Source organism: Drosophila obscura, unplaced genomic scaffold (assembly GCF_018151105.1).
Source record: "Drosophila obscura isolate BZ-5 IFL unplaced genomic scaffold, ASM1815110v1 contig_150, whole genome shotgun sequence".
Taxonomy (NCBI): Eukaryota; Metazoa; Arthropoda; class Insecta; order Diptera; family Drosophilidae; genus Drosophila; species Drosophila obscura.
In genome coordinates this window covers 5551943-5579695 of record NW_024542736.1, presented here as the reverse complement: position 1 = coordinate 5579695, position 27753 = coordinate 5551943, and the positions used below count along the sequence as shown (strand labels likewise).

At 46.7% G+C, this 27753-nt stretch overlaps 1 protein-coding gene across 1 annotated transcript; it reads left to right on the top strand.

Moving 5' to 3' along the window:
* LOC111070919 (zinc finger protein 1) lies at positions 1-27475 on the top strand. The gene is made up of 5 exons (XM_022361970.2): positions 1-490; positions 10062-10222; positions 10286-11065; positions 21829-24016; positions 24091-27475. The coding sequence occupies exons 1-5, from the start codon at positions 391-393 to the stop codon at positions 24282-24284; spliced, it is 3423 nt and encodes a 1140-aa protein (XP_022217662.2). The 5' UTR covers positions 1-390; the 3' UTR covers positions 24285-27475.
* Positions 27476-27753: the final 278 nt, after the last annotated feature.

Here is a 27753-nt window from a genome sequence, read left to right as displayed (position 1 = left end):
TCATTCAGACGTCGCGTCGGCAACACGCGCGCTGCTCCCCCTAGCGAACAAAACACACACACAAAACACACAAAAACCGAACCCAAATCCAACTCACAAAAATCGTAATAAAATAATACGCGCAGCGCGTTCGCACCGCAGCGTAAAAGTTATAGAAAATCAAAGTGAATAATCAAACCCAAACAAAAAAAAAAAAACGAATATAAAAGATAAACCAAGGGCCATCCATCCATCCATCCCAAATGGCCGCGACAACACGTGTGTGCTATTCACCCAAGTGATCCAAAAAGCAGTCCCCCAATCCCAATCTTAAAGAGAACTTCAGCGGAAGAGTAGCCGGACAAAGAACCCCCCAAAACAATAACGAATCACAGCAAAAAAGCATTCCAGATGTTGTCCTGCCTGGCGCCGTCGTCTACACGTTTTGGCCAAGAGGATAACAGCATAATACAGCAGAGCATGCCATCGTCCACAGCCTTCACCATGCAGTGTAAGTGAAGGTCCCTCCCATGATCTATGATCTTCGAATGTGATTCGGATGAGTCATACACTCACACTCGCACTCACACAATCCCTGGGCTGGCATCAGCACACTCATCACTCGAATCAGAGTTCGAATCAGAGACAGACAAGACAGCTACAAAATATGGTGTAGAAATTCGTTTTGTCATTATCAGCCTCTAAAATGCAATTAAACTTTTGTGTGTGAGTGTGTTAGAGTGTATCTGTGTGTGTGTGTTTTGCTTTCTCGATTCATTGAAGATTTGCGCGCCAAAGCCTGCTCCCAAATGCAAAGCTTAGCAGTTTTGCCAGATCCAAACATCCAAACGAAGCAGCCAAGTGCTCCGCCATCTTAGGGAACGGAACGGAGCAGAGCGGAGCGGAGCGGACCTCCTGTGTGGTCTTTACCTTCACGAAACCGGGGGAAACCATAAAAAAAAAGAATCAGAAAAACAATGAAGGAGATGGCGTGGAAGATGGAGAAGAAGTTTGAGAGAAGCGAGAAAAAACAAAGCACTAAGGATCATGGCAAGGCATCGGATTACCTCCTACGCTGTGCGCTCAGTATTTTCCATGGAGTGTGTGGGCTGAGAGCGAGATCTCCTCTCCCTGTGCAAGGTCCCGTCTTTCCTTTGCTGAAGGTTTCGCTTGATCAGCAGCATAGAATACTTTGCAATGCGAGGGATTTGTCCCCTAAGAGAGACAGAGAGAGAGAGAGACGGAGAGAGAGGAGGCAGCACACAGCCAATTGCAGGCACATTTCAATTTGATTTGTTGGCAAACGCCACCACAGCACACACTGCTTACGACTGCTCACGACAGCCTTGGCTTGACGGCAATCTCCACCCACAACATGCCACATTCCACAGACACAGCCGCCGTACAGGTACCGCAGGTACATCCCCTAAAAAGAGACCACAAGTAGGAGGCGCCTACCACCTGCAGCAAAGGCAAAGGCAAGGCAAGGCACACCTCAACCACCATTCGAGGCAGTGTGGCAGCAGAGGGTTTGAGTTTGAGTTCGAGGCATGCGCAGGCCAACAGCCACAACCTGACTGACTTTTCGTGGCCATAAAATAAACCTGTTCTTCTGGCCATATTGGTGGCCATTCAAAGGAAACAATAATACAATGATACAAAAGATACAAAAGATGGGTGTGCGTGTGTGTCTAAACAAAGCATAAAACTGTCAGTGATCAGAGCTCATCATCATCATTAGCACACCAGAGAGAGAAAGCAGCCAGGGAGCAGCTAGAGGGAGCAGCCGGAGGGAGAGGGAAACCCATTAAATGAAGGTGTGAAGAAACTAGAAATTAATTGAAAACTCTTAGCGGGAAATCAGGTGGGGGGTGGGGGAAAATGCAGCAAAGGCATGGATGGCGCAACATTGGGAGATTGTCAACGCCCACACACGCACACCACAGAGACACTTTTAATACAGCGATACATTCGGTTCTGTTTCGGTTTGACAATTGATAAGCCACCCAAAGAAACGGATTAATTGCACATGTTCCACACGCACGCACACATAAATAGAAAGTGAGGTGGATAGTGGCGGGGGAAAAAAAAACTATAAATTATAATTTATGGCTATTTAAGTAGGCAGCCACCGTGGGGCAGCCGTGAGCAGTGGGTGGATCTCTAAAAGCCCTCGAACACAAGCACAACAGATAGCAGATAGCGCTGCTAATCGATCAGCAGACGGCGCTGGCTTGTCGGTGGCTGTGGCACAGGTTGGCCCACATACGTGTACAGATACGTGCACGTTTAGATACAAATGTATCTATTTAGCCAGAGAGCCAGCGCCAGTGCCAGTGCCAGTGCCAGAGCCAGAGCCATAGACACGGTACACTTTTCCGGTTGTTGTGTTTCCGTTTGATGGCGCTGGGCAGCTGCGACCGCGATGGATATTAATCGCCAGATACACTGAAATTTCTGTTCCCAAAGAAGTATCTATCTATCTGTGTGGAAAGAATGTATCTTGTACTAATTTTCGCTGCTTCAACTGCCGCTCTGTTTGCTGTTGCTGCTGCTGCTGCTGCTGCTGGCGCTGGGGCGTGTGTTGTGTCGCATTTCGAAATTGCTCCAAAGGTCCATAAATCAAAGGCATTTTGCCATCGAGCCATCGAGCGAGCAGCGCAAAACCTGTCGCTTGTCTGCCTGTCTCCCGCCTAGTTATCACCTAAGATACGCCCCCAAAGAAAAACAAAAAGTTATCTAATATTCGGGCAGGGGGGCGCTGCCAGCTACTCTGCAGCAGGCAGATCGAACTTTTGTTTGGCAGCCCAGAAATTAAACACTTATCTGACGGGCTGCATCTTTTGATTAGTGAAGAGGCCATCCCCAAAGGATGCGGATACGCAGCGACATTCTAATTAATCATTTCGGAGGGTGCGCTGTCAGTGGATGTCAGTTTTATATGCTGGTGCTGTCGGTGCTGCCATTTATATAATTCCTCATCCTCATCCTCAGCCTGCAGGACAAACTTCGTCGGGCCGAAACTATCTGGCAAATGGCATGCAAAAATGATTAATCAAAGCCTCTATCATCACGGGTGTGTGTACCTCAGAGATACTTTCGTAGAGCATCCAGCCGTGGATACACTTAAAAATTTGTTGTGTTCTTGTGCTTTAAATTGCAATTGAGCAGCAATGCCGCTGCACCAGGATCCTCCTGCAAAAGGCAAACAAACAAACAAACGGAATGAAAAAAAAAGAGTACTATAAATCAATGAGGGGAAAGTCCTCTTTGATATCCTGTAAACCCCCTGTCCCTCTCTGTCTCTCTCCAGTTTCTCTTCAGTGTTCAACCTGCCGCAGCTTTGGGCAAATTATTTGCCACATTTTACTTTTATTTCACATTTTGTAGAAGCCCCAAAGTAAATTGTTTGCCAATATTTTTTGTTCTGCTGCCGCTGCTGCTGCTGCTGCTGCTGCTCCCCCTTTGCCTGCCGCTTGTGCACACAATTGAAACAAAGATAACTTTGAAACAGTTGTAAAGTGAAAATTGCACGGAATCCAGTCGTTCCATCCACTCCATCCCACTCCCCCCCCGCGTACACTCCTGAAGCCTTTTCCTGCCTTTTGCAATTTTTGTGAATATTTTTTCTTATTTATTTAATGCCCCGCCGCACCACGAGACAACAATTCCTGGTTCTGGTTCTGTAACTCCCAAAAAAAAAAAGTGCCAAAAAATCGGCGGGGCGCAAACAAAGGGTTCACCTCCTCCCAGCCTCCTGGTAAAGTCATCTCCTCTCCGAAAAAAAAGGTGTTGCCAAAGGGCAGTCAAAATTGCAGCTACCAAAAAAAAATAAAGGAGGAGCAGCTGCAGTACGAGTACCCTGAAGGATGGGGCATGTGGCAGGCACAATTTAACATGTAAACGATTTTGGTTAACGGGCAACAGGAGCAGGAGCAGGCACTGCCAGCAAAGGGTTACAAAGGAGTGTGGGGGCTGCTGCCCACTTCCCTTCTGATTGCCGTTCAATTGCAATAAATTTCGCACAATTGCACAATAATTGTTAAAAGTTTTAAATAAACAAAAAATAGTCAACGGTTCGACTCTATTGTGGGGCCACTGTAGAGTGCCGAGAAGAGCAGGAGAGAGATATGGAAACAGCAGAAAAAGTTTCAATTGCATGAGAACTCGCCTTTTTCAACCTTTTTGCTCTCACTCTCTTTTTATTTGTAGATAGATATGAATCGAGGCCAAAGTGAATATCAATTAGCCAACTTAAGCTGAACTTTGGTTATATTTTGCTTTAATTGAGAGATTTTTTCGTTGCGGTGTTTGAAATATAAGAATAATACGGAATATTTAAGCTGCTTTTTGCAAGAAAAAATTTACATTTCCTAAAAAGAGACGAAATTTTTTAGAAACTAAAAAACAAATTGTCTCTATATATAAAACATATTTAATTTAATTTTTTGGAGGAGTGGGGAGTGCTTCGTCGAAAAGTATCTGGAAGTATCCATTACTTCAATATCGATATTTTATACATTTTCGAAGTATTCTGTGATGGGGCAGACACTTGAAAGACGCTCGCAAATGTTTATGGCAAAGTATCTTGCACTGAAAATGTATCTGCACTAAATATTCGCTCTCTTTTCTTTATTTCTGTGGCTTCCACTGAAGTATTTCTACACCTTAGACTGCCGTCCCTCTGCCCTCGCTGTGCCCCTTGCCGTCTGTGGCATATTTCTCTAATTGCTTTCTGTGTGTGCCAACGCATCGCGATGCCTCATGGCTCATGCCTCAAGTCTCAAGCAATTCCAAATGCAACTCCAATTTCAGGCCGTAGAACGCCCACAACCGACATCACACGCATTTCTGCATATTTTTTCAAGGTAAATCACAGAAATAGTCGGACCTGGGGCACATATGCTATATGCTATGCCTTCCCTGCGTGCCCCTGGTGTGCCCCTGCCGCCGTCCTGCCCTGCACAGACCATATGTGTCAGCCGAGGGATTGGCGCGGCAGGAGATGCAGCGTCGCAGTCTCTCGTGTGGCAGGGACACGAAAACGGACACGGCTCGCTTGGCTATTAAAATTTCACACTCAGCAAAGCAAAATGTGCTACAAATAAAATAAACGTGGCTGCCTGCAAGCAGCAACCAGCAACGGTGCAACGGTGCAACGTGCATCATGCAGCATGCAGCATCGCCCTGGCTGTACAAATAAATAAAAGTAAAGGGCAAAACAAGAGTAGAACTCTCATTCGCTCGCTCTCCCTTCTGCCTGCCATGCCTCCCGATAGGGATAGGATGCCCGACGATCTCTATTTATAGGAGCCGCAGTCTGCAGGCCCCGACTGCGACTGCCACTGCACCTTTGCTTGTGCCTCTGCCACTTGAGGGGCATTGGAAGCACCTTTGTGCCCATTCGTAATGGAAGGGAGAGCGGAGCGGAGCAGAGACCAGGGCCAAAGGTGCCACCAAAGTGGAGAGATACCTCTCTAGGTAGAGGAGCATTCCAAATTTAGAGACCGATTATGGGACTGGTCTGCCCGGCCATATGCCGCTACATGCCGCTCATGTGCTCGCTCTCTTCGAGTGGCACTTGAGCAGGCAACAATGGAGACAATGGAGGAGGTGGAGGGTCTGTGGAAGGTATTCGGGAGAGTCTTCTTTTGGCAATCGATTAACTATTTGCATTTCCCAAACAAATCGAAAATGTATCGAGGCTGCAGAAGCTTTTGCACCTCTGGCAATCAAACCCCTTCCTGGGCTAAACAAATCGAGACTTCCCACAGGTGTTTGCTTACACAAAGCGCCGCAGCTCCCGTATCTATTCCGATAATTTACTCTATTCCTGGAAGGTACTCCGAGAAGGAGAGCTATATTTCTCTATATTTCTAACTATTTCACAAACGGACTGTGGAGACCTTCCCACAGGTTTTCGCTTACAAAAATGTGTGAATAATTAATTAAACACAACGGCAGAGCAGCAGCAGCAGCAGGGGGGCTAGTGCTCGTATCGTATCTGATAGTGTCATTTTTCAACTGGCAATTAGCTAAGTAGCGTGCTATTCGCACTCGCAATCGCTATCCATTTCATTTCATTCCATTGCATTGCAGTGGCAGTGGCAGTGGCGGAATTTATTTCATAAATATGCTAAAACAACGTTCATTGACTGCAAATGAGTGCAGGGGAGCGTTCGGATCGGGTCTGTTTATAATTAAGTGCTAAAATTTATGTTTATTTGCATTAAATATCATCATCATCATCCGCACCGTCGAGGGGCACCTGCCACTGCCACCCAGGGAGGCGCCACCTGTCCTCCATTTGTCTGCAACTGCGTCAGCAATTTCTCCTAAACAAAAAGATACATCCGTACCCATACCCATACCCGCCGTACCTCACCTGAAAGCGAAGGCGAAAAGTGTCATCGGTTTGGATTTCCTTTTTGTTTTTGAGTTTGTTTGACAATCGGCTGTCATTGAAATATTAAAAAACACTTTGGGGCCCCAATGACAGAAGAATTTTGTCTAAAGAAAATCACGGCGGAAACTGTCTGGCACAGGTATAAATTATATGTGTGGAAAATGGTTTCACATTTTCACATGGCAAAGGCAACAGCAACAGAAAAGCAGAAATAAATAAATTTGCATTAGCCGGGCTTAGTCGAAATATGTCTGGCTAATAAAAGTTGGCTATAAAAAAGGCACATAAAATTAGTGGGTGCCACAGATACAGATACAGACACAGCCACAGACAGATACAGATACAGATCGCACAGACCCATCTCTAGTGATGTCTAGTGATGTCTATGCTGTGTGTGTGCAGAAGATACAAATGTATCTTTCAGCAAAGCAAACCAAACATTCGGTTGGCATATTTTTCCCATTGATTTATGCCGCCATCCCATCTACGTATTATTTATAATATTTACCCCATCTGCCCCCCATATCGCCCCACTAACCACCAACACAACCAGCACCACCACCCCCCGCTGTATCTATTTCTGTGTGCGCGTGTTGAATGCCGCACAGGTGAACCAACAACAACAGCAGCAGTCAGAGCAGCCACAGCCAAAGATACAGATACAGCTACAGCTACAAATACAGCTACAACAAACACTTGACACCGTTCCAGCGGATTTCACTCTGATGAAAGCCCTGCCAGATTTTGATTGCTTTTTGGCAAACGTGTGGCTCCACATAAATTATATCGTCCGAAAGATAATGTCCTACAAAAAAATAAAATAAAATGAAACCCCCTCCCCCATCAAAGTCCAAAACATTTTATTCTTGTGGTTTGTTTTGGTTTTGGTTTTACTATTTTAGAATGATTCCCAAACGAGGAACAGCATCCTGTTGAATACTCACTTCTATAGTCGATGATCCCTACGATCCATCCGCACTTTCTTTGGATTAATAATGCTATGGCTTTGGCACATTTCAAGCAATTCTCTTGGAGCAATTCATCTTCCTTTCTGCACTCTCCACTCTCCATTCTCCTTCTCCTAGTCTTTCTCTATGTTTCTCTCTGTTCTGTTCTGTTCTGTTTGGTTCTGTTCTGCACTATCAATCAACTTCAATTGGTTCGCGTTAAGCGCAAAATAGTTGAAAGACACAGGAGGTGGAAGCGGAGAAGGCGGCAGCAGAGGTACAGCCTCGGAAAGCAAAAACTGAAAGTCGAAACCGAAACAACCGAAATAAACAAACCATTCAAAAATTCCCAGTTCCGTTCCCAAAGAACACACACCGAAAATGCACGAAAAATTCCTTCATTTCGTTGCGACTTTTGGCAGGGTGGTGGGGAGGGGGGGGGCCGAGTCAGGGGCGCATAAATTGAAATTAATTTGCGGGACACTTTCAATATCTCGATATCTGGTGGGCACCGCTTACGTTGGAAAAGCGGCAAGTGAGAGGAAAGAGAGCGGTATAAATCGCAGAGGGAAAAAGTGTAAAAACCAAATTGTTTATGGATCCGCCTCCTCCGCCCCCCTTTGGTGCTGCGATTGCGTTAATAATTCCGATTCCACGTCGCGTTGCGTCGGTTATGACAAAAATTGATTGAGCTAAATGAGCGGGTGACACACTTGTTGACGCGCACTGTCCCCATCCCTCCCTACCTCCCTTCTTTACGGTGTAGCATTATGTTGATGAAACTGACTGTAGGATCCATAAAAAAAGTGTGTGTGTGTCGCTTCTCCCTTGGATTTTACAGCTTTTAATAAAAATGTCATTAGGCAGACGGAAGGGAATAAATTTCGAATTAAAATTATTAACTCTGGCGAGTGGCTGGCTGGACCTCTGGAAGATATAGAAAAGATCTCTCTCGTTCTTTGATGGATGGCTTTTAATGCCATGTCCCACTGTCAGCTGTTCCCTTTGATTGCATTTAATGGGTTCTTAAGTGGCAACAAAAAATTAATAGGAATGCAAAAGGAAAGGGAAAGGTGAAAGGTGGGAGGCAGAACTGGTGTCCTAAATATGGATAGTATCTGTGCTACATCTATAATCCAATATATGATCCAAAGACTGATATCATCCATCTGAGATCTTTCATTGGTTTCCTTTGATCATTAATCTGCTACAAATACACATTCTTAACGGCATATTACATTATGTTCATATGTATGATCTGCTGCAAGGTCTCCCCCTGACAATTTACCATCATTATCTTCAATATTTTTCATCCACTCTTGATCTTCTCATTGTATCAATCTATATCCCCCCTCCTGCATCTATGTATGTACTTTCCTGACTTCTTTCCCGTAAGACCGATCAAAACCCGCATCTTTAGTCTGCAATCAAACTGTATCGAAATCAATTAACATTCCCCTCCCCACCCCACCCTTTGCAACTATAATAAAAAAGTGAAAACGTGCAATGAACTTTTTGATATCTGACGCTCGATTGCCATCCCTCAGATACTTACACAGATGCATGCAGCAGTTGCAGCAGATACACAGCAGATAGATATGTATATAGTACATGGTGAAACCTCTGGCTAAAGGTATACATATATTACTATATGGAGTGGAGTACGGACTCGGACTGTGGTGTGTGGAGAGAGACTTCATTAATTTACCAGCCCGCCTGCCCCTATAGCAGGGGGTCTGTTGTTTCTCTTCCCTGTGCCTTCCCTCTCTGCCCAGCCCCTCCCCGCGCAACAGTTAATTGGCTTAAATTAAGGTAGCGTTCAAATGCGAACAAAGACTCGGCTCTGTCGCTGTGCGGCGTTGTGTGGGATACAGACACAAACAGAGAAACAGAAACAGCGGCAGAAACTCCATTTTGTGGAGGAGTCTCTTCTGGTCTTCTGGTGGTGGGGGTTCTGCTGCTACCTTCTTGGCAATCTTTCAGATACAAAGTTGAGAAAGATAACGAGAGGGGGAGAGAGAGAGAGGGAGACAGAGTCAGAGCAAGCCATTGAGTGACCCTCGGCATCCATCGCCATTGCTGGAACAAAGCAATCTGCCTCTTGCGATCCACACTCTTTCTTTCTCTCTGTGTATCCGCCGACTCTTTCTCACGATCTCTTCTCTCTCTCTACTCCCTTGGACATGCTTGAACGCGTTTCATAAACTGATTAAAGCAACTCTTCTGCTGCTCTTCTGCTGCTCTGCTCTGCCGTCTTTTTCTTGGATCTTCATCTCTTCTCAAGTGTGTTCATGTGCATGTGTGTGTGTGTGTGTGTGTGCGTTGGTTCTCCATCTCTTTTCCATTACTTCCCTTACTTCTCCTTCTCGTTCTTCGCGTTCTTCTTTTTCTGTTTTCTTTTCTTTGGTTGTTTCTCTGGCTGATTGGCATCGCCATGAGATCATCGCCTTACGTGGAACCATCCATCCATTGCGTGGAACCAAAGGAATGGTAAGGCGGTGATGGTGAGGGGGAGGGGCACGCAGAAGTTGATTTGCCACGAAATTAAGTTGATCCCCAGGGCCCTTGGGATCCTCTACCCCCCCCCCTCCTCGTCTCTGCCAATCTCTCTGAGGCTGCTCTTTGTTTGGGGAAACAACTCTTGGGCACTCTCGTTTCTTGCGTTTCTTTCGTTCATTTTTTTTTAAACGAACTGACATTTAATTTGTTCTCCTCTCTTCTCCTTACAGTTCCCTCTTTGGCTTCCAGTCTGCACCACCACCAGGCACCGCACAGCAAGCCCAGCAATGGCTCCGGTGGCAGCCAGGAGCAGCACGCACAGCCCGGTGTCTCCGTCGATGATTTCCTGGTCAAGTGCCCGCAGTGCCACAAACGCTTCACCGAGTTTCAGGTAAGTCCAGTCTCAACTTCCCTGCGAAGATCAGTCCCCTACAATCGTCTCCTCCCTGTGCAGTCCCTCAGCGAACACATCGCCAGCGAGCATCCGCACGATAAGCTGAACTTCGAGGCAAGTCGCGGCTCCAGCGGTGCCGTGCAGCCCGAGAGCGATGCCGAGGACGAGCAGAGCAATCTGAGTGGCAGCCGGTACGCCAAGTCCCCGGCAACCACCAGCCATGCCACCCCAAGCAGCAACAACAACAACAACAACAACAACAGCGAACTGGCCAAGAACCACAACAGCAGCCACAGCAACGGCAGTAAGCTCTCGCCCATATGCTCGCCCGGATCGGTGGGTCCCGCCGCAGATCTCTTCGCCCACCTCTCACACGGAGCCCCGCCCCAGCTGCCCTCCCACCTGCACGCCCAGTTCATGGCCGCCGCCGCCCTGGCCATGCAGTCGGCCCGATCCGTCAGCTCCTCCGCCAGTTCGCCCAACAGCCACCATCATCACCAGCAGCAGCAGTCGCACCATCACCACCAGCAGCACCACCAGCAGCAGCACCTCCACCAACAGCAACAGTCGCAACAGCAGCAGCAGCAGATGGCCATCCAGCAGCTGCTGCCGCCACAACTGCCGGGAAGCAACAGCAGTGTGGGCAGCAATTCCGCCTACGATCTGGACCTGAGTGCCCCGCGGTCCACCTCCAGTCCGGGCTCCACCACCGGCGATCTGAGCGGCGCCTATCCCTGCATGCAATGCACCGCCGCCTTCAGCAGCCGCGAGCAGCTGGAGCAGCACGAGCTCCTCCACTCGCCCACCGGGGGCCAGCCCACGGCACAGAATGTCTCACAGGTGAGTGTCCTCGATTTAGGGTTAGTATCTATGGGGATGAACCAGAAAACTTTGACCTTTGGATAAATACTCGACTTAGAGTCGGGATCACAAGAAATCCCATGAAATTCTCTGTTCGGTTCATTTAAGAGTTTTTCCCTCAGAGTTGAGTTTATCCCCTCGAACGAACCAATGACTAAAGCAAGAACTAAAAAGATTATTTCTTGGAAATTGATAAGCGACATTGCCTCCTGCCTGCTCCACCTCCTCCTACTTCTCCTCTGCCTGTGTACATACATAATGCTTACGTGTTAAAGTTCGTGGATCGTTACTCATGAGTCCCGTAATCAGACCACAGAAGACGTCCAGGGCTCTGGCCCCGTTTGATCTTTCAGCATACACACACACACACACACACACACACACAGATCACGTTGAATACAATGCGTGGGCTTTGTTCTTGGTTAACGGGAAATGAGCAAACGATAACGGGACATCGGGCAACGGTGCCAAGTACAGAGTCGCGACTCGGAATCGAGTAATCGAGTAAACCTTTCATATGTGGGTACACACATACGTAAGTATGTTCTCGCCCACGTTTCCTGTTGACAAATCAAAACATAAGAGTACTACATATGTATGTATGCACATATGTATGTAGATATATGGGAATAATTACTGCCAGATAAAGGGGAACAATACTCGTGTTTAATCGCACTCAAATTAAAGGAACCTCTACGGTTCCGTTTTTCGTATTTAAGAAATAATTATTCCTATCGTACTTGAGGGTTTCGCCGGAATTGAACACTGACTTCTTTTTGTTATCAGTAAAAGGCAGAAAAAACCACAACACAACGGCCATAATAAACTAGGTATGATAAAGAATAGCAGAGGCAGAGAGAGAGAGAGAGAGACAGATACGGAGACAGGGAGGGAGAGAGAGAGAAACGTACATAAAAATAAAACGTAGGCGTTTACCAGTAACCCAGAACGCGAGAACACGGGCGCAGATTGTTTCAGCAGAAGGGGGAGAGGGGGGGAGGGAGAAAATAGTAAAAACGTAAATTCCCCAATGGCCATGGAACGATGACGCGACACACAGAGCCAGAGTGTATGGGAGAGGGTGGGGATAGAGTGAGAGCTGGAGTGCTGGAGAGAGAGGCCATAAAGTCAGAGTGTGTTGAGTGCGAGTGAGTGACCCGATATATCTGACTTTGTGTGGTGTGTGCGCTCTCTCTCTCTCTCTCGCTTTTGCTGTCCGTAACTCCCAATTGTGCAGTTGTTGTTTGTGCTCTACGTACGAAGTTGGATTCCTAGGCCCTAGACCACAGTCTGGTCGGGCATTGTGATAAGGCATTAAAATAAATGTTGCTACAGGCCGTAGACCTGATAACAAACACTCACACCGCACGCACACACCTCCCCTTCCAGTCATAAGTTTGTGTTTCTTTTTTTTTTCCTTGTCCTTCTACTTCATCGTCGTCATCGTCTTCGACGACGCCATCATACTCTGAAGAACAGTAAAAAACAAAACTGAGACTCGCCTTCACACACGATAAGGAGTACAAGAGAGGGGCAGGGGCAGGGGCAGTGGAGAGACAGGTTCACCTTGGAGTCGGTGAACAGCCCTACAAGCCCCGAACCGAGCCCAAGGGCTATTAAAGCCACATAAATTATAATTTTGTTGCATTCCCTCCCCCAACAACATTCCCCATCTCCCCACCCCACACTCGGGCTCGTACCCATCTTCCATTCTCTTTATCGCTACATTCCCCCCTCACATATCGCTGCGCCCTGCCTCCCCTACGAACTCCACTCCTCCCAAGTTCTGGTCATAAATTCATATGGCTAGTTTGTTGTTGTTTCTGCTGTTTTTTCGCCTTCTTTTACCTTCCATATCCCCCATACAAGGACCGAGATCCATGGCATCCATCCATGGGATGGAGGAAGCGAAATGAAAAAGTTTGCCTCCCCGGCTACAAAAGTCAATTTTGGGCCGGGACCCAACCAAAAAAAAAAAGAAGTGATATGATATGAGGCTTGGGTTTTTGTGTTTTTGTTTTCTTTATTTTTGTGACTGGTGCGAATACAGTGGTTAGAGCTTGGAAGAGTCCCCGTCCTGGCTCCCACTACGATTCCACTTCGCGTGCCACCACTGTACTGACCCTTTCCCCGAATTTCCCTGCTTTCCCTGCTGCTGTACTTGCTGTCCGTTATTAATATTTACCTAAGCGCTCCGTCGAATGCGCCACGAGAGAAAAAGCTAATAAAGTACGGTCCACTCATCTGGTGGCATGGGGCACGCTTATGAGTTGCAACTCGTTCCACCTTGCAACATCACATCACTGGATGTATGTATGTTGCATCCATCCATCTTCGCTCCACTCTTTAGCGGGCTGCATATAATTTACGGCTTTGTTAATGACATTTAAACATTTAAACACATGCGAAAAAGGCCAAAATGGCAACACGGCACAGCCGCACATTTGACACATGGCAAACTACAGTGCCCCCCCACTCCAGGAGCCGAACAAACCAATTATAATTGATGTGGCACATTGCATTTATTTAATATTGTTGGCCATTGGCTTTACACGTGTTCGCCGTATTAAATTATTATGTGTGAAAACAATTAATTATGCGGCAAACAAAAAGCAGAACAGAGCGCACAGCGCAAGAAATAACAATAATACCAATAATAGTCAGTCGAAAAAGGGTGGTGGGTAGGCGGAGGGGATAAAAACAGATTGCTCATTATGGAAATCACGCCCGAGACTCACAAAAGTAGGCAACAAAATGGTTTCCCGATAACTATACCCTGGCATTAAGCGGTATTATAATTAGCGGCAGATGTTGGCAGAGCATAAGTACAGAAGTAAACGGCAAGAATCGGATCACAATTTTATATACGAGTAGCAGCAAACACAACCACCTTCAGTTTCATATATGGCCAATCCAAATTCGTATCCAAATACTTATTATTATTTATTTATTTATTATTATGACTTTATCCCATGGCAACCAGAGAAAAGATCCATCTTCCAGGGTATCAATCTCGCTTTAATCTCGCTCCAAAGCCTGTCCTTTAATTCTTTTTTTATTGAAAAGGCATTAAAAATGGCCCCATACTGACCGCAGGCGTTGACAGGATGTGTGGGGGTCGTGTGGGTCGCTCGATTCACATTGAGGCCAACATTGTTGATGCAACATTTAACATTTGTTGTTAAGGTCAACATCATTAACGGAGCGGGTAGAGACGGGAGGACAGGAGGACAGGAGCCAGTATCCAGCAGCCAGGCAGGAGGCAGTAGATCTGACAGGAGAGCAAATGGCAGCCCATAAATTATGGCTCAAAAAACCAGAGTCCGAGAACGGGGCATGTGGCAGGAGGCGGCCTGGCAAACTTTCAACAGAAAAAAGTGCAGCAATTAAATATTTGCTTAACTGCAGACACACCCATATAGTGGAGAAGGCAGAGGGAGTGAGAGGGGAAGTACATACAAACAGTTGCAACTTTTTGGCCACAATTCATTTGGTGGGTTGTTGCCACCTTTCTGGCCATCACCACAAAATGGGGCAAGGCAAAACCGTGGGTAGCAGGGGTCTGGGGCGTGGACAATTCAAATTGAAAAATTATATGCACTTTAGGTGCGAGTCCTGGCCCATCGCAGGCATCCAGGACAGGACTCGGACTCTGAATCGGACTATGACTCCGTCTTTCTGTCTCTGTCTCTCTCTCTGTGGCAGTCGCCGTCTCGGCGCCGCCGCTTGACGAACAGCGAGTGAAAAATTAATAGCAATTTATTCAAGTCCCTCCTCCTGTGGCAAGCAACCCCCCAGCAGCAGCAGCAGCAATCCTTCCAGCGAACCGCTTTTAAATGTATTTTTATGTATTTCTGCGGGCACTGGTAAGGTCAAGGGTTCACACACGATGGCGACTCGCCGTTAAAAGTTTAAAAATTATTCGCAATTAAAGCAAACAAATTAAACAACTTTCCCATGGCTGTAACGTTGGTAGTGGAACTTGCAAATGGATTGCCTTTTGCCTTGAATACGTTTCAAATAATTATAATTAGAGCAGATAATTGATGCTCTCCGTTTGGTAATGCATCCATTTCCACTTGAGATTCAAGGAAGCCCCAAAAAAGAACACCGTTTTTTAGGAGGGGAAGAAGTCATTCAACTATTTCTCCTGTCAGAAGGTAATTTACATTGCCACTCTTCGAGTACACTCTCCTCTTTGTCTCTCCGCACATCATCATCATCATCATCATCATTGGGAGTTCCTGTGCCCTCCACTTCCTATGGGATACACCTGCACATTCCTTATGCACGTATTGCCAGTGCCACCAAGGCCCGTCCATGCCGCACACATGTCAAAACCCTGCCCCAAGACGCTCTCTCTTTTCGTTCTTTGTTTTTTTTTGCTTTTTTGTTCTCCTCTGGATGAATTTTAAGTTACTCCTGAGATTTATATCAACTTTCACCGTGAGGGCCATAAATTATGTGGCGTTCGTTTCGTTTCACATGGAAATTCCACAGACATTTCCCTTGACTCCAGTTCAGTTCTCTCAGCGCTGGAAGATGCCAGTCCGCCGGTCCCGTGGGTTTTTTCACTCGTGACGTTTATTGTGCGGTTGTTACTTGATATGTTTAATGAGAAATGTGATGTCTAGGGAGATTGCTGTAGAAAGTCGAGAAGTACATACATCGCTGGAGAGAGAGAGAGAGCGTGAGAGAGGAGAGAGAGCAGGGCACTTCACATTTCATTGGGCAGTCGTCTTGTCTTGCTGATTGTGAGAAGAGATTGTTGCAGTGTTCCCCCACTCTTTTATAGGAGGTATTGTACTGGAAGTTATCCAAAGATATTTTAAAGTAAAAGGAGACTAGAATTTGATCGAGTAAAAAGAGCTAACAGATCAAAGCATTGCCATTCGAAATTATGATTCAGGTGAATCAGAACAATTGGACTGGAATTAGCTATACAAATTCTAAAAACAAAAAACCGGACAAATTCTGATGAAATTATAAAAATTCTAGGTAAAAAAAAATTCCATTTAAATGAGATAACATTAACGATTGAGGTTGAAACAGATAACAGGCCTGGGCAGTGGATTACCACCATTAACACAGAAATTAGTTTGTCATTGAACAGGTATTTCTCTTAACGAAAAAAAAAACCCATTGGCTGAATTTTCCCCACTTTCGAGTGGAAAATATTTGCTGTGAAATTGATTGTCGCAGCTGTTGGCTCGCAAAAGAAAGAGGAAAATCATAATTTTTCCACGACACGTTTCCCTAATTTCCCTCGACCCACATTTCTCGGTCTCGCCGTCTCTCAATCTCTCATCTCTCACTCTCACTGGGCTTTTATCAAAAGTGATAAATTTAATTTATTCAGCGGCGCCGTCTAATTTATGTTTTCCTAATACGCAACTAATTTCACCAGGTCTCCTCTCCCGTTGTCGCTCGAGAGAAAATTGGGAAGAACAGAACTGAGATCCCCCCCCCCCCCAATCGCATCATTCAAAGAAAAACGTTTTATTTATAAACAATTAAATTTGATTGGTCGCTGGCCGAACACAGAGATTTCGTTTTCAACAGTTAAATTTACAGATGATTTATGGTAAAATAATAATATTAAATCCCCCAGTGAAAGTTCTTTCTCTCTCTGGGCCATAAAATATTGAGAAATGCGGCAGTGTGGGCCATAAAGAAGAAACCGCAGCAATGGCTAAAAGTATTTCCCTGTTAATGCTCTTCGTGTTAATCAATTTCCCCATGGGGGAAATGTATGTACTTCTCAGGGTCCAAAGACAGCCCCAGAACAGAACAGAAGAAAGCATCTCTCAAAGAAGATCCTCCTCTTTATCCTCCTCTTCCCTGCCTGACACCAAAGTTAATGAACTTTCGCTGTTCGCTGTGCGAAATACGTAATAAATAAATATAAATTAACCCAGCCTCAAGTCAGAGTCTGGCTTCCACCGGAGAGGTTTCTGGGCGATCCTATTTGCTCAGATAACCCCACGAGAGATGATTGATCTCTGATTCCTCGCGGTACTACAATTAGTTCGGGCTTCTATCTCTCTCTCTCTCTCTCTCTCCCTCTCTCTTGCCCTGTCGCAAGGTAGTACGTCAATGGCTCAAGTGGAAATTCATTCATTCCGTGTGTCGTAGCTCCTACGCGTAATCTCGGTTCGGTCGCATCCAATTTTGTTCCATTTTTTTAGTCGTATTTCATTCGTGCAGCTGCCAGCAGTCAGCAGTCAGAGGCAGGCGATAAGCCAGAAATTGGGTCGCGTTTCGCTATAAAGCAGTTAGATGTCCGATCGGACATTATTATGTTCGTTCGTATCGTCCTCTCTTTCCTTTCATCTTTTTGCGCTAAACATTTCTTTGTGGCGTCGTTAATAATTTTTTTTTTTTTTCGTTTTCTCTTGCTGCTTCGTTGACCTCAAAACAAAATAAAATAGAATAAAACAAAAACAAAAACATAAGCAGGAGGCAGGAGGCACAAGCAGAAGCTGAAACAGAAAAAAACTTTGAGCTTGTCGCTTGTTGTTATTTTTGTTTACGCATTTCGTCAGGCGACAGGTGCGTTTCTATATCTATCAGATTTGTACATCTATATATATACACATAAAGCTTTTTACAGTACGTTTCATATAGCTAAAGAGGCTGTAGTAATTCTGCAGTGAATTTCTTAAAATCACAAGATAAAATAATGAAATGAAATCGGTTGCTGGAGTTACCAACCTATCTATAAAGTTATGGCCACAAATTTACTCAGACTCAACTCAGTTAATGTTTCTCTTATATTTTTGAAACGCACTGTATTTGTTCCCCCTCCCCGGACATCGGTGGGTACGAGTATTTTGTCAACAATGTTCTGGCGTTGTCACTTTAAAAGCCCAGAGAGATGTCCCTTTGGCCGATCATCTTTTACAGCCAATTATGTGCGCTATTATGGCCAAATTCCCATGTCACTCAATGCATAAAGCATTTTCACCGAATAATCGTGAAATACGTTCACAAATTAGCTCTCTGTCGCTCTGTCAAGACATTATCTATGTACATACATATATATCCATGGATGTGTGTCTGTGCGGTTGGTGGTTTGGGCGCTGGGGCTCTTTCATTTGATTTGTCTATTAGTGAGGCGGGGGCCTCAGTGCTCTAGACCAGACGCCCGCCCACCTACGTTGCGTTATAATTATAGCCAAAGGCTTGTCGCCTGCAATTAACCAGGCATGCCCGGGTAGCCGTCGGACCCGCTGGACCCGCGCAGACGGATCCATGCCAGAATCGTTTAAGTTGATGGACGCTTTGAAGCGATCTAATGTGTGGTCCGAGGCGGGTCGGGTCTATCGCAATTGATAGCTTCCGCTTTCGGATTCTGCTGATTTTACACGGCACACACGTTCAGGCTGATAAGAACGGGGGAGGAGTGATGATAAGCAGTATCCCGCTGAGGCAATGAACCTTTTTCAGCACCAGATCAACACCTGATGATCAGGGTAGTACGTAATTTTTGCACCGATACAGAAGCGTTAGGTCTTGTTCACCAACGTTGCTAATCCGTAATCCTATCGCCCGCCCGCCCTGATCACCAAACAAGTTGTTTACGCGCGGTACACACGCGCTCTGATCGATTGAGATCCCGTTTCTTATCAGCAGCATTCAAATACCCCGAAAATTCGTGGAAGGTGCTCCGAAATACTTTCCCATCTGAAATGGGATTCCATTAATTAGGCAGCGGAGGGAGCGAGACCACACTACACGTACATACATTAACGCACGTGTGCGCCTGCTTATCGAAGCTAGGGCCACGGGGGGGTCAGACTGGCGATCGATCCCACGTAACCGAGTAACCGCTTAACCATGTGCTCCCCCAATGGAATGGATGGGAATGGAATGGATTGCTTAGTGAAATCAATCAATTTTCCAACTTTAGCTCAAGTGCTTTCCCCCTAATATGCTACCCGTACACTTGAGTCATGCGGCAGCCAGTCAGCCAGACCCCTGGGACCCCTGGGCATCTTCGTGGGGGCATTGTTAAAGGTAGCTTCAATTGGCATTTCCGCTGGCAGTCCATCACAAATATAACAATATAATACAAACAATAAAGCGCATAAGAAGAATCCGGCTGACGCATCCACAAAATGGAGCACCACTCCGAGAGTGCGACTTGCGCTTACCTTTTGTAAACGTGTGCACATCCACATGGCAGCCACTGTGGGCGTAGTAGTAGTACGGCTGTACGGCTCTACGGCTTGGCTGCCATTTTCATTTTCATTTCACTTTGCTTTGCTTTGCGTTACATTTAATTGATAACGACGACGAAGCGACAACAAAGCGCTTCCATTGTGTGTGGATCTGCGGTTTAATGCCCGCTCTGGAGGTACTCGCTGCGCTGCTCTGCTCTGGGTTCGTAGGTAGGCGTATCAAAAAAAAAAATACACGATTGCGGTGTGCGGTGCGGTGCGGTGCGGTGCGGTGCGGTGTGTGCGGCGACAACCTGATTAAGCCCCTCAGTGAGTGGGCCAGAGCGAGAGAGAAGCAGATAGCGTGTCTTTGGAGATAACCGGTTTCGGTATGCGAGTGTGTGAGTGCAACAGGTAGCCATTCTGGTTTTTGACTCTCTGTATACCACTGATAAATGGATGGCCCTCGCTCTGCACTGCAAGAGAGTGTGACGTCAAAAGGCAGTCAAAGAGAACATTAAAATGAATGAAAATCAGGTAAAATAACAAAGGAAACGGAAATTTTTGTTGCTTTTCCGGCCATTCAGCATTAGCGCAGCACAGGCACGCCCTCCCCCTGAACTCCTGCACAGCCGGCACCGCTCACATTTCACTCAAATGAAAAGTCCCATTCAGGGAAAAACCATTTTCAGTTGTTTTTTAACACACAGCACAAACACACACAAATTAGGCCCCAGGGCCCCAGGCACAGCCTATGCGCGCTTTATGGGCGTATAAATGTATTATTTTTTTCCACTTGCTGAACAAATAAACACAGTGTCACGTTAATGTACAAACTAATTAGGTGGGGATAGTTTTGGATGGCTGTGGACCCACCACCGAAGAGGGGCATTCTGATCTCATCTCGAGTGTAAATTGATGATTATGACTAATAGGTTGGCCGCAAGGCCCGCCCGTTAATTGAAATTCATGCCAAAGCCCTGGGCTGTGAGTAACCCGCGTCGAGCCAAAGTCCGAAATTGTATTTGCAAAGACAAAGGCCAGGCCTGTGCACAGTCAGCGGCTGAACAATATGGACAGTATACATATGTGTGTGCTCGATCGACAATGTCATGAACTTTGCAACAATATAATAATAAATATTTGAATGGGGGGAAATATTGAAAGCAGCAAAGGTGAGCAGCATTTTCCAGCAATGGACGGATGGGAAAGTTCATTGCCTTAGCGGTAAACAAAACAAACACACGATCGGAGAGTGGAAGCGGGATAACAACACGTGTTGCCATATGTCCGCAAAGTGCCGCAGATCTTTCAACGCACCAGCTAAGTGGGGGAGGATGCGCCACCCCCTATGTGAACTATGTGGCGGCGGCTCCACTTTCGCTTTCACACACCACACACACACACTGTTTCCGTAGGCTCCACCTTTGGTCGGAAGATGGAAGGCAGATGCAAGGCGGCTGAATTTTTGACGAGTTCAATTTGTAGCCAAACAAATCAAACACAAAGCACAAACAAAGTGCATTTGATTTGCATCAGCTGTTGAAACATTTTCATTTGATTTGATTTGATTTCATTTCACTTTTGTTTATTTCCACACACTTTTGTTAATGTTTTCTTTGTCGCTTATTTTTTCCCTTCTTCTACTCTTTCCTCCTCAGCAGCAGCAGCAGCAGCAGCTGAGCGCAGCTTGCATGCTTGCGGTACTTATCTTGCTCTCTCGCTCTCTCACGCTCGCGTGGGGTATTTTCGTGTTTTATCTTCCTATCCACCTTTCGCTTGTGTTCTTCTTGTTGTTACTCCACCTTACCTCCACCTTCGCCCTCTGTCTGCTGTTGTCCTCGCTCCCGTCGGCTCTCATTTCGGTCTCGTTTCGCGCTGTGCGCGCATGAATTTCTGTTCTGTTCTGTTCGATTGAAGTTGTTTCTTTTTTTCTTTTTTTTTGCATTATTTCCCGCGTTTTATATTCTTTCGCGGGTCAAAAAATATCACAAAATATCGTATTTACGACTCCTGCCACAAGCAGACGCACGGCGCGGGTGCTGCGCTGCTGTGGCTACTTTTGATTTCTGATTTGTGTGTTTGCGTCTCTGGCTTTGCCTTGAAACAAATTAGAAAGCCGTTAAATTTCAAGCAAATAAATACATTTGTTGTTTTAAACAGTTTTTATTACCTGCCTGCGTTGGTGTTCGCTTCTCTGTCGCTCCCTGTGTCTTCGTTTCTCATGTGTGTGCGTATGCGTGAGCGTGTGTATGTGGCCTCGAAATAGAGCAGCGATTGCTGCCTTTATACAAGCGTCAACGCTACAAAAAGAGATGACCACCGATATTGTTTTCAAAAGGGTTACACATGCGGGGCAACAGGCAAGAAATAGTTTTTAAGCAAAGCTAGATTTATACATTGTAGATAAATACATACAAATACAATGATAACCCTTTAAAGATCTACCTTGATACGAAATATAGCAACTGTTTTTTACACCTAACATTGCTTGGACATTTTTCAATCTCTATGTCTCAATCCAAGAGCACACACACACACACACTATAACCATCTCCCTCTATCTCTTGCCTTTTGCAGACTTGCCGAATCTGCCACAAAGCCTTCGCAAATGTCTACCGCCTGCAACGGCACATGATCAGCCACGACGAGTCGGCGCTGCTGCGAAAATTCAAGTGCAAGGAGTGCGACAAGGCGTTCAAGTTCAAGCACCACCTGAAGGAGCATGTGCGCATCCATTCCGGCGAGAAGCCCTTCGGCTGCGACAACTGCGGCAAGCGTTTCTCGCACTCCGGCAGCTTCTCCTCCCACATGACCTCCAAGAAGTGCATCAGCATGGGCCTCAAGCTGAACAACAATCGGGCGCTGCTCAAGCGACTGGAGAAGAGTCCTGGCGCCGGGCCCCGACGCTCGCCCACGGACCTGCAGGGCCCCAAAAACGGTGCCGGAAAGATGTCCGATCAGCAGTCCCTGCCTCCGCTGCCCAATCCCATGATCTACTTTGCCGGCGAGGCGCAGGCGCAGGCTGCCGCTTCGAATGGAGCTCCTCCACCGTTCTATCCAAACTACATGAATGCGGCCCTGCTGGCCTTCCCCAATCCCTTCATGGCAGCGGCCCTGGATCCCCGCGTCCACCCCTACAGCATACAGCGGCTCCTGGAGCTGACAGCTGCCGGACAGCAGCAACAACAACAACAACAGCAGCAGCAGCAGCATCAGCGCGAGGAACGCGAGGAGCAGGAGCAGCACGAAGAGCCTGAGACGCCGGAGGAGCCCAAGCTGGTCATGGACATTGATGAGGCAGAGGCCAAGGAGCGTATGGTGCCACACGCGAGCCCGCAAACCATGCCAGAGGAGATCGAACCCGTTGTCGCCATGGCCACTGCTCCCATCAAGCAGGAGCCTAGCCGCGAGCCCACCCCACTCCCGGAGAGTGCACCGCCCACGCCCAAGTCCTTCAAGCAGGAGCAAGAGGAGCCCCGTTGCCTGGAAGAGGATCAGCCCATGGAATCGGCTCAACCCGAAGCCTCTGTCTCCTCCCCAAGGGACACACCCGTCGAGCTGCGGTGCAGCCGCTGCGACAAGCAGTTCAATCACCACACAGAGCTGGTGCAGCACGAGAAGGTCCTCTGCGGCCTGATCAAGGAAGAGCTGGAGCAGCACTACCACCAGCAGCAGCAACAGCAGCAGCACCAACAGCTCCAGCAGCATCAGCAGCAGCAGGCATCCTTTGCCCTGCCCTCGGCCAGCGAGGATGACGAGGAGGAGGAGGAGCGCGAGAACGACAACGACACGGAGCAGCGTCCGGACAGCAACGAGCGTAAGGTGCGCGTCCGCACGGCCATCAACGAGGAGCAGCAGCAGCAGCTGAAGCAGCACTACGCCCTCAATGCGCGGCCGAGTCGCGACGAGTTCCGAATGATTGCGGCCCGCCTCCAGCTGGATCCGCGCGTGGTCCAGGTCTGGTTCCAGAACAACCGCTCACGTGAGCGGAAGATGCAAAGCTATGCGACGGCAGCTCCAGCCGCCAATGAAGTGCCCAATACTCCGGTGGCCAGCCGTCCCACAACCGAGGATCAGCCCCTGGATCTGTCCGTGAAGCGCGACTCCTTGACGCCCAAGAGCGACCACTCCGCCGTGTACGGATTGCCCCAGCAGCAGGCTGCCGGACAGCCAGCCCCCGCCGACTTCCAGGAGGCCATCAACCTGAGTCGCAAGTTCTCCAGCTCGGCCTCCATGTCGCCAGCCTCGCTGTCGCCCTCGTCGGGCGCCTCTCTGCAGCAATCCTCGGCAGCTGCGGCCGCCGCTGCGGCAGCCCTCTGGCCCTTTGGCGGCCAGCCTCCATCGCCGCCCAGCCAGCACGAGGCCACGCCCGCCCAGCACTGCTCGACGCCGCGCGGTGGCCAGGCCTTCCCGGGACTCCAGTACATGCTGCCAATGCAGCGGCTACCCATGGAGGCCCTCTTCCAGATGCGCCCTGGCGGCGAGTACGCCCCCAATCCCCTGATAAACAGTATTAAGATGCCCGACTTCCGCGGCACCAGCCTCAGTCCGGGCGGCTCCGAGAAGCGCTCCTGGCGGGACGACGACTCGCGCATCTCCCACGAGGACGACTTCGGCAACGGCTTGATGCCGCCCAAGCCACGCCGCGGCAAGGCAGAGACCCACGGGCATGCCGGGGATCCGGATCTGCCATTCGTCTGCGACCAGTGCGACAAGGCGTTTGCCAAGCAGAGCTCCCTGGCGAGGCACAAGTACGAGCATTCCGGTGAGTACTCCCCCCTAAAGAGATTCCCAAATGATCCCTCGACTAACCTTTGGCTCCTCTCTTTGTGTTTGTAGGTCAACGACCATACCAGTGCATGGACTGCCCGAAGGCCTTCAAGCACAAGCACCACCTGACGGAGCACAAGCGTCTGCACAGCGGGGAGAAGCCCTTCCAGTGCTCCAAATGCCTGAAGCGCTTCTCGCACTCGGGAAGCTACAGCCAGCACATGAACCACCGTTACTCCTACTGCAAGCCCTACAGGGAATAGGTAAGCGACACCTCAGTGCCGCCCACCTGCGCCTCAGCAGCCGCCTCGGGAACGGGGCCACCGGCGCCCAGCGGTCGCCGTGGTCGCGGCCAGTCAGCCGCCGCCCGATCCCAGGCCAGCAGCAGCACTTACCCGCCGCATCCACATCCGCACCAGCATCCGCATCAGCATCAGCATCCACTGGCGGCCATGGCCGCCTTCCAGCAGCAACAGCAGAGGATGCACCAACAGCAGCAACAGCATCAGCGTCTCTCCTGGCCACCGTCCGTTCCTGGTGCCGGGGTGATGCTGCCACCGCCATCCAATCAACAACAACAGCAACAGCGTCCCACGGCACCGCCTCCACCGCTGCTTTCGGGCGCAGGATTTGGACAGCCGCCACCGCAGTTCTTTCACCATGCCGGCCTGCTGCCTCCGCCACCGCCACCAGCCCCACCATCGGGGGCGGGAAATGTGCGGTTTGCCGCACCACCAACGCCGCCCTCGGGCGTTCCGTCCCACGGCGGGGGTCCCGCCTTTGATTTCTTCAGTGCCAAAATGTTGCTCCACTAGGCACCAGACACTCGGTGCGTGTCTTTGCTAGCCGCGAAACGGTTATGGTGACGGGTGCGTGTCCCGGCTGCAACCTACACTTACCACTAAATGTAAACGATAACAGTGGTCGTTAACAGTGCACTTACATGCTGTACTTAAGAAAAACAGAAACAGAAACGAAACGAAACATAAAAATCTCAAAAATGTGCAGGAACACGTAGAACGGAGATAGAGTGCACCCTAGACAGAGACGGAGACAGAGCGATAGATGAGATATTTTTTATAGCAATATAAACGAAAAGAAGGAAGAAAGAAAAGGAGAGAGCTTGATCGGATCGAAGAGGAGGAGGAGAAACCTTTCGTTGGAGCGAATTTATTATTATTTTTACAATGTTGAATCCATTTTGTTTTTAGTATTTGCTTAGTTAACCACCATTTGTTTTTAGTTTACCGCCTAAGTTCTGGCCAGTTTTTGGCCAGTGCCCAACCCCACCCCCATCCCGAACTCCCTGCCCCACGGATATATACATAGAGTGTATCTATATTTTTGTATACTAGATTTATGTATAGTTTGCCCAGTACCAAGTGCTGCATAATACTCAGAAATACTTTAGTTCCCACTCCTTGATGGAATAAATGTATATTTCTTATAGTTTACATCGATTTATATCGTTTATGTTTAAGCGTTTGAGCCAGGATGGGTTACCATTTGCATTCAATTCCTCAGAAAACACACACACAGAAAACTTCCGGACCAAGCAAACAGATTTATGAACCGCAGACAATACCTACCCCGAGGACTCAAAAGTATTACCCCCCGCGAGAAAACTGTATTAAATACCCCTCTTCAGATGGAAAACCCACCGCTTGCAGCGCGTTTCAAGCTCTTTTACTTAAGGCATACCTCCCCGCCCCAGCTATAATCCTCTCGAACTACGCTTCTAACCCCCCCAACCGCTCGAATCATCGATACAGAGAGGGAGAGAGAACACACCTACTAGATCATTCCATTCGGCCAAAGGCGTGGCCCCCACGCTCGATGGGGGGCTCCCTTATGGGTCGCCTCATGCATTTAGGCCTTCTGCCGGGCTACTGCTAAAGAACACCCCACTAAAACTAAAGCTAACTCTAAACTAAACCACAACTAATATTTAATATATATACGAACCTAACCTAAAACTACAACTAAAGTTAAACGAAAACAAAAACTTAATTTGGCCTTATTAAAGATTATTTAACAATTAAAACATTAAAAACATTAGCATGTAAAAACGAAAAAGAAAAAACCAAAAACCAACCTTTGGAAAAGTCTCTCAGAAAAGTAGTAGGAAAATTCAAAGAAAAACCAAAATACTATTAACCATCAAAATAAAGTGTTTGCCATGACAATAAATTTATATAATGTAAAAGATAATGCTTTCGATTCTAGCTCAAACTTCAACTTCAATTCTAATCGTTTTCCACCTCCGCCTGCGCCTAAGCAAAACTATAATTCTATTATTACGTAATCCAACAAAAATATGTACACAAAAAGGTTTCCCAAACAACGAACATTTTCTTTGTCCAAGGATTTTCTTGCTTTTCCACAGACCCCCCAAAAAAAAAGAGAACAAGAAGAACTCACAAAAAAATGCATTTAATACTTAATTAATTTTTATATATTTGTATTTTAACTGAAGGATCGATCGGTGGCAGGATCGAATGATAAATATATATATATGTGTATATACATATATTTTTTGTAAATTATTTCGCCAAAACACAAAGCTAGAGAATCCAAAAAACAAAACCCAAACAACGCGCTGATTTCGGAAAAAGAAAGAAGAGGCCGCAAAAGTTTTAGCATAAATTTAACAATAATTACTATTACTACAAATGAATACTTAGCCTAGTTAAAGCCCCCCAACTTCCCCCTACTTCCCACTTAACAAGAACAAAATGTTAACTTAAAAAATTTAAACTAAAGAAACTAAAAAAAAAATTTATTTTTAAGCGCAAATATTTTGTGGTTTGTGATGGGAGTCGATGGATATTTGCACTCTAGGGCCTTATATGAGATACACAACACACACGATTGTTAGTTATTTAAAGGATAAACACTTAATGGAAAGGATTGAGAGCCTTGCATCGTTTTTACTATATACCTATATGTTCCAAACTACTACCTTGTTTTCTACTCCCCACCCCCAAAGAACACTCTCTGTTAAAGTTGTTTCACCCTCAAACACACACACACAAACACTCTTTATGTAAATAAGCCACAGATATAGTATATATGTATATGTATTTAGTATATATGTATAGAGGATATATGCGGAGCAGAAAGCAGTCGAATGTATTATTTGTTTTATTCATATGTTCAACAATAGAGCGATCCCTAAATTAAGCGAAAGCCAAGCCTCAGCATCAAATGTTCATTTTTTAATTGCTCTACAGAGAACACCCGCTAAAAGAAACACACAAGAAAATACTACACCAAAAGAGAGTTGAAAAAGAGAGAGAGAGAGATAACGATTCAGATAACTTATATTTCAAATATTACGCATAAATGTATTTTAATCAAAGTAAGCAAAAAAAAAAACGAACGATTCAATGATTCAATGGATAAAAACACGCATTCATATAAATGAATAAAACCTTTTTGTCTTGATAAATTTACAAAAAAACAAAACAATTATTATAATTATTAAATTTACAATGTGAAAATAATAAATACCAAAAAAAAAAACAAAAAATGAAATTATTAAAATTTAAAACAAATGATTTCTTATTTTCGGGGAATCCTCATGTGGAAGGGGGCTAAGGGATGGTTTTGGAAATTTCTGATCAAAATGGGCCTACCACTATTCAGTTTTACGAATTCTCCAAGATATACTCAAAGATGCTGATTCAGAATATACGAACATATGTATGTATGTACATATGTATGTTTGTT

Coding starts and splice junctions, on each gene's coding strand:
- LOC111070919 (XM_022361970.2), top strand. CDS start 391: ATGTTGTCCTGCCTGGCGCCGTCGTCTACACGTTTTGGCCAAGAGGAT. Junction 491..10,061: donor CACAGCCTTCACCATGCAGT/GTAAGTGAAGGT, acceptor TTCTCCTTACAG/TTCCCTCTTTGGCTTCCAGT. Junction 24,017..24,090: donor GCACAAGTACGAGCATTCCG/GTGAGTACTCCC, acceptor TTGTGTTTGTAG/GTCAACGACCATACCAGTGC.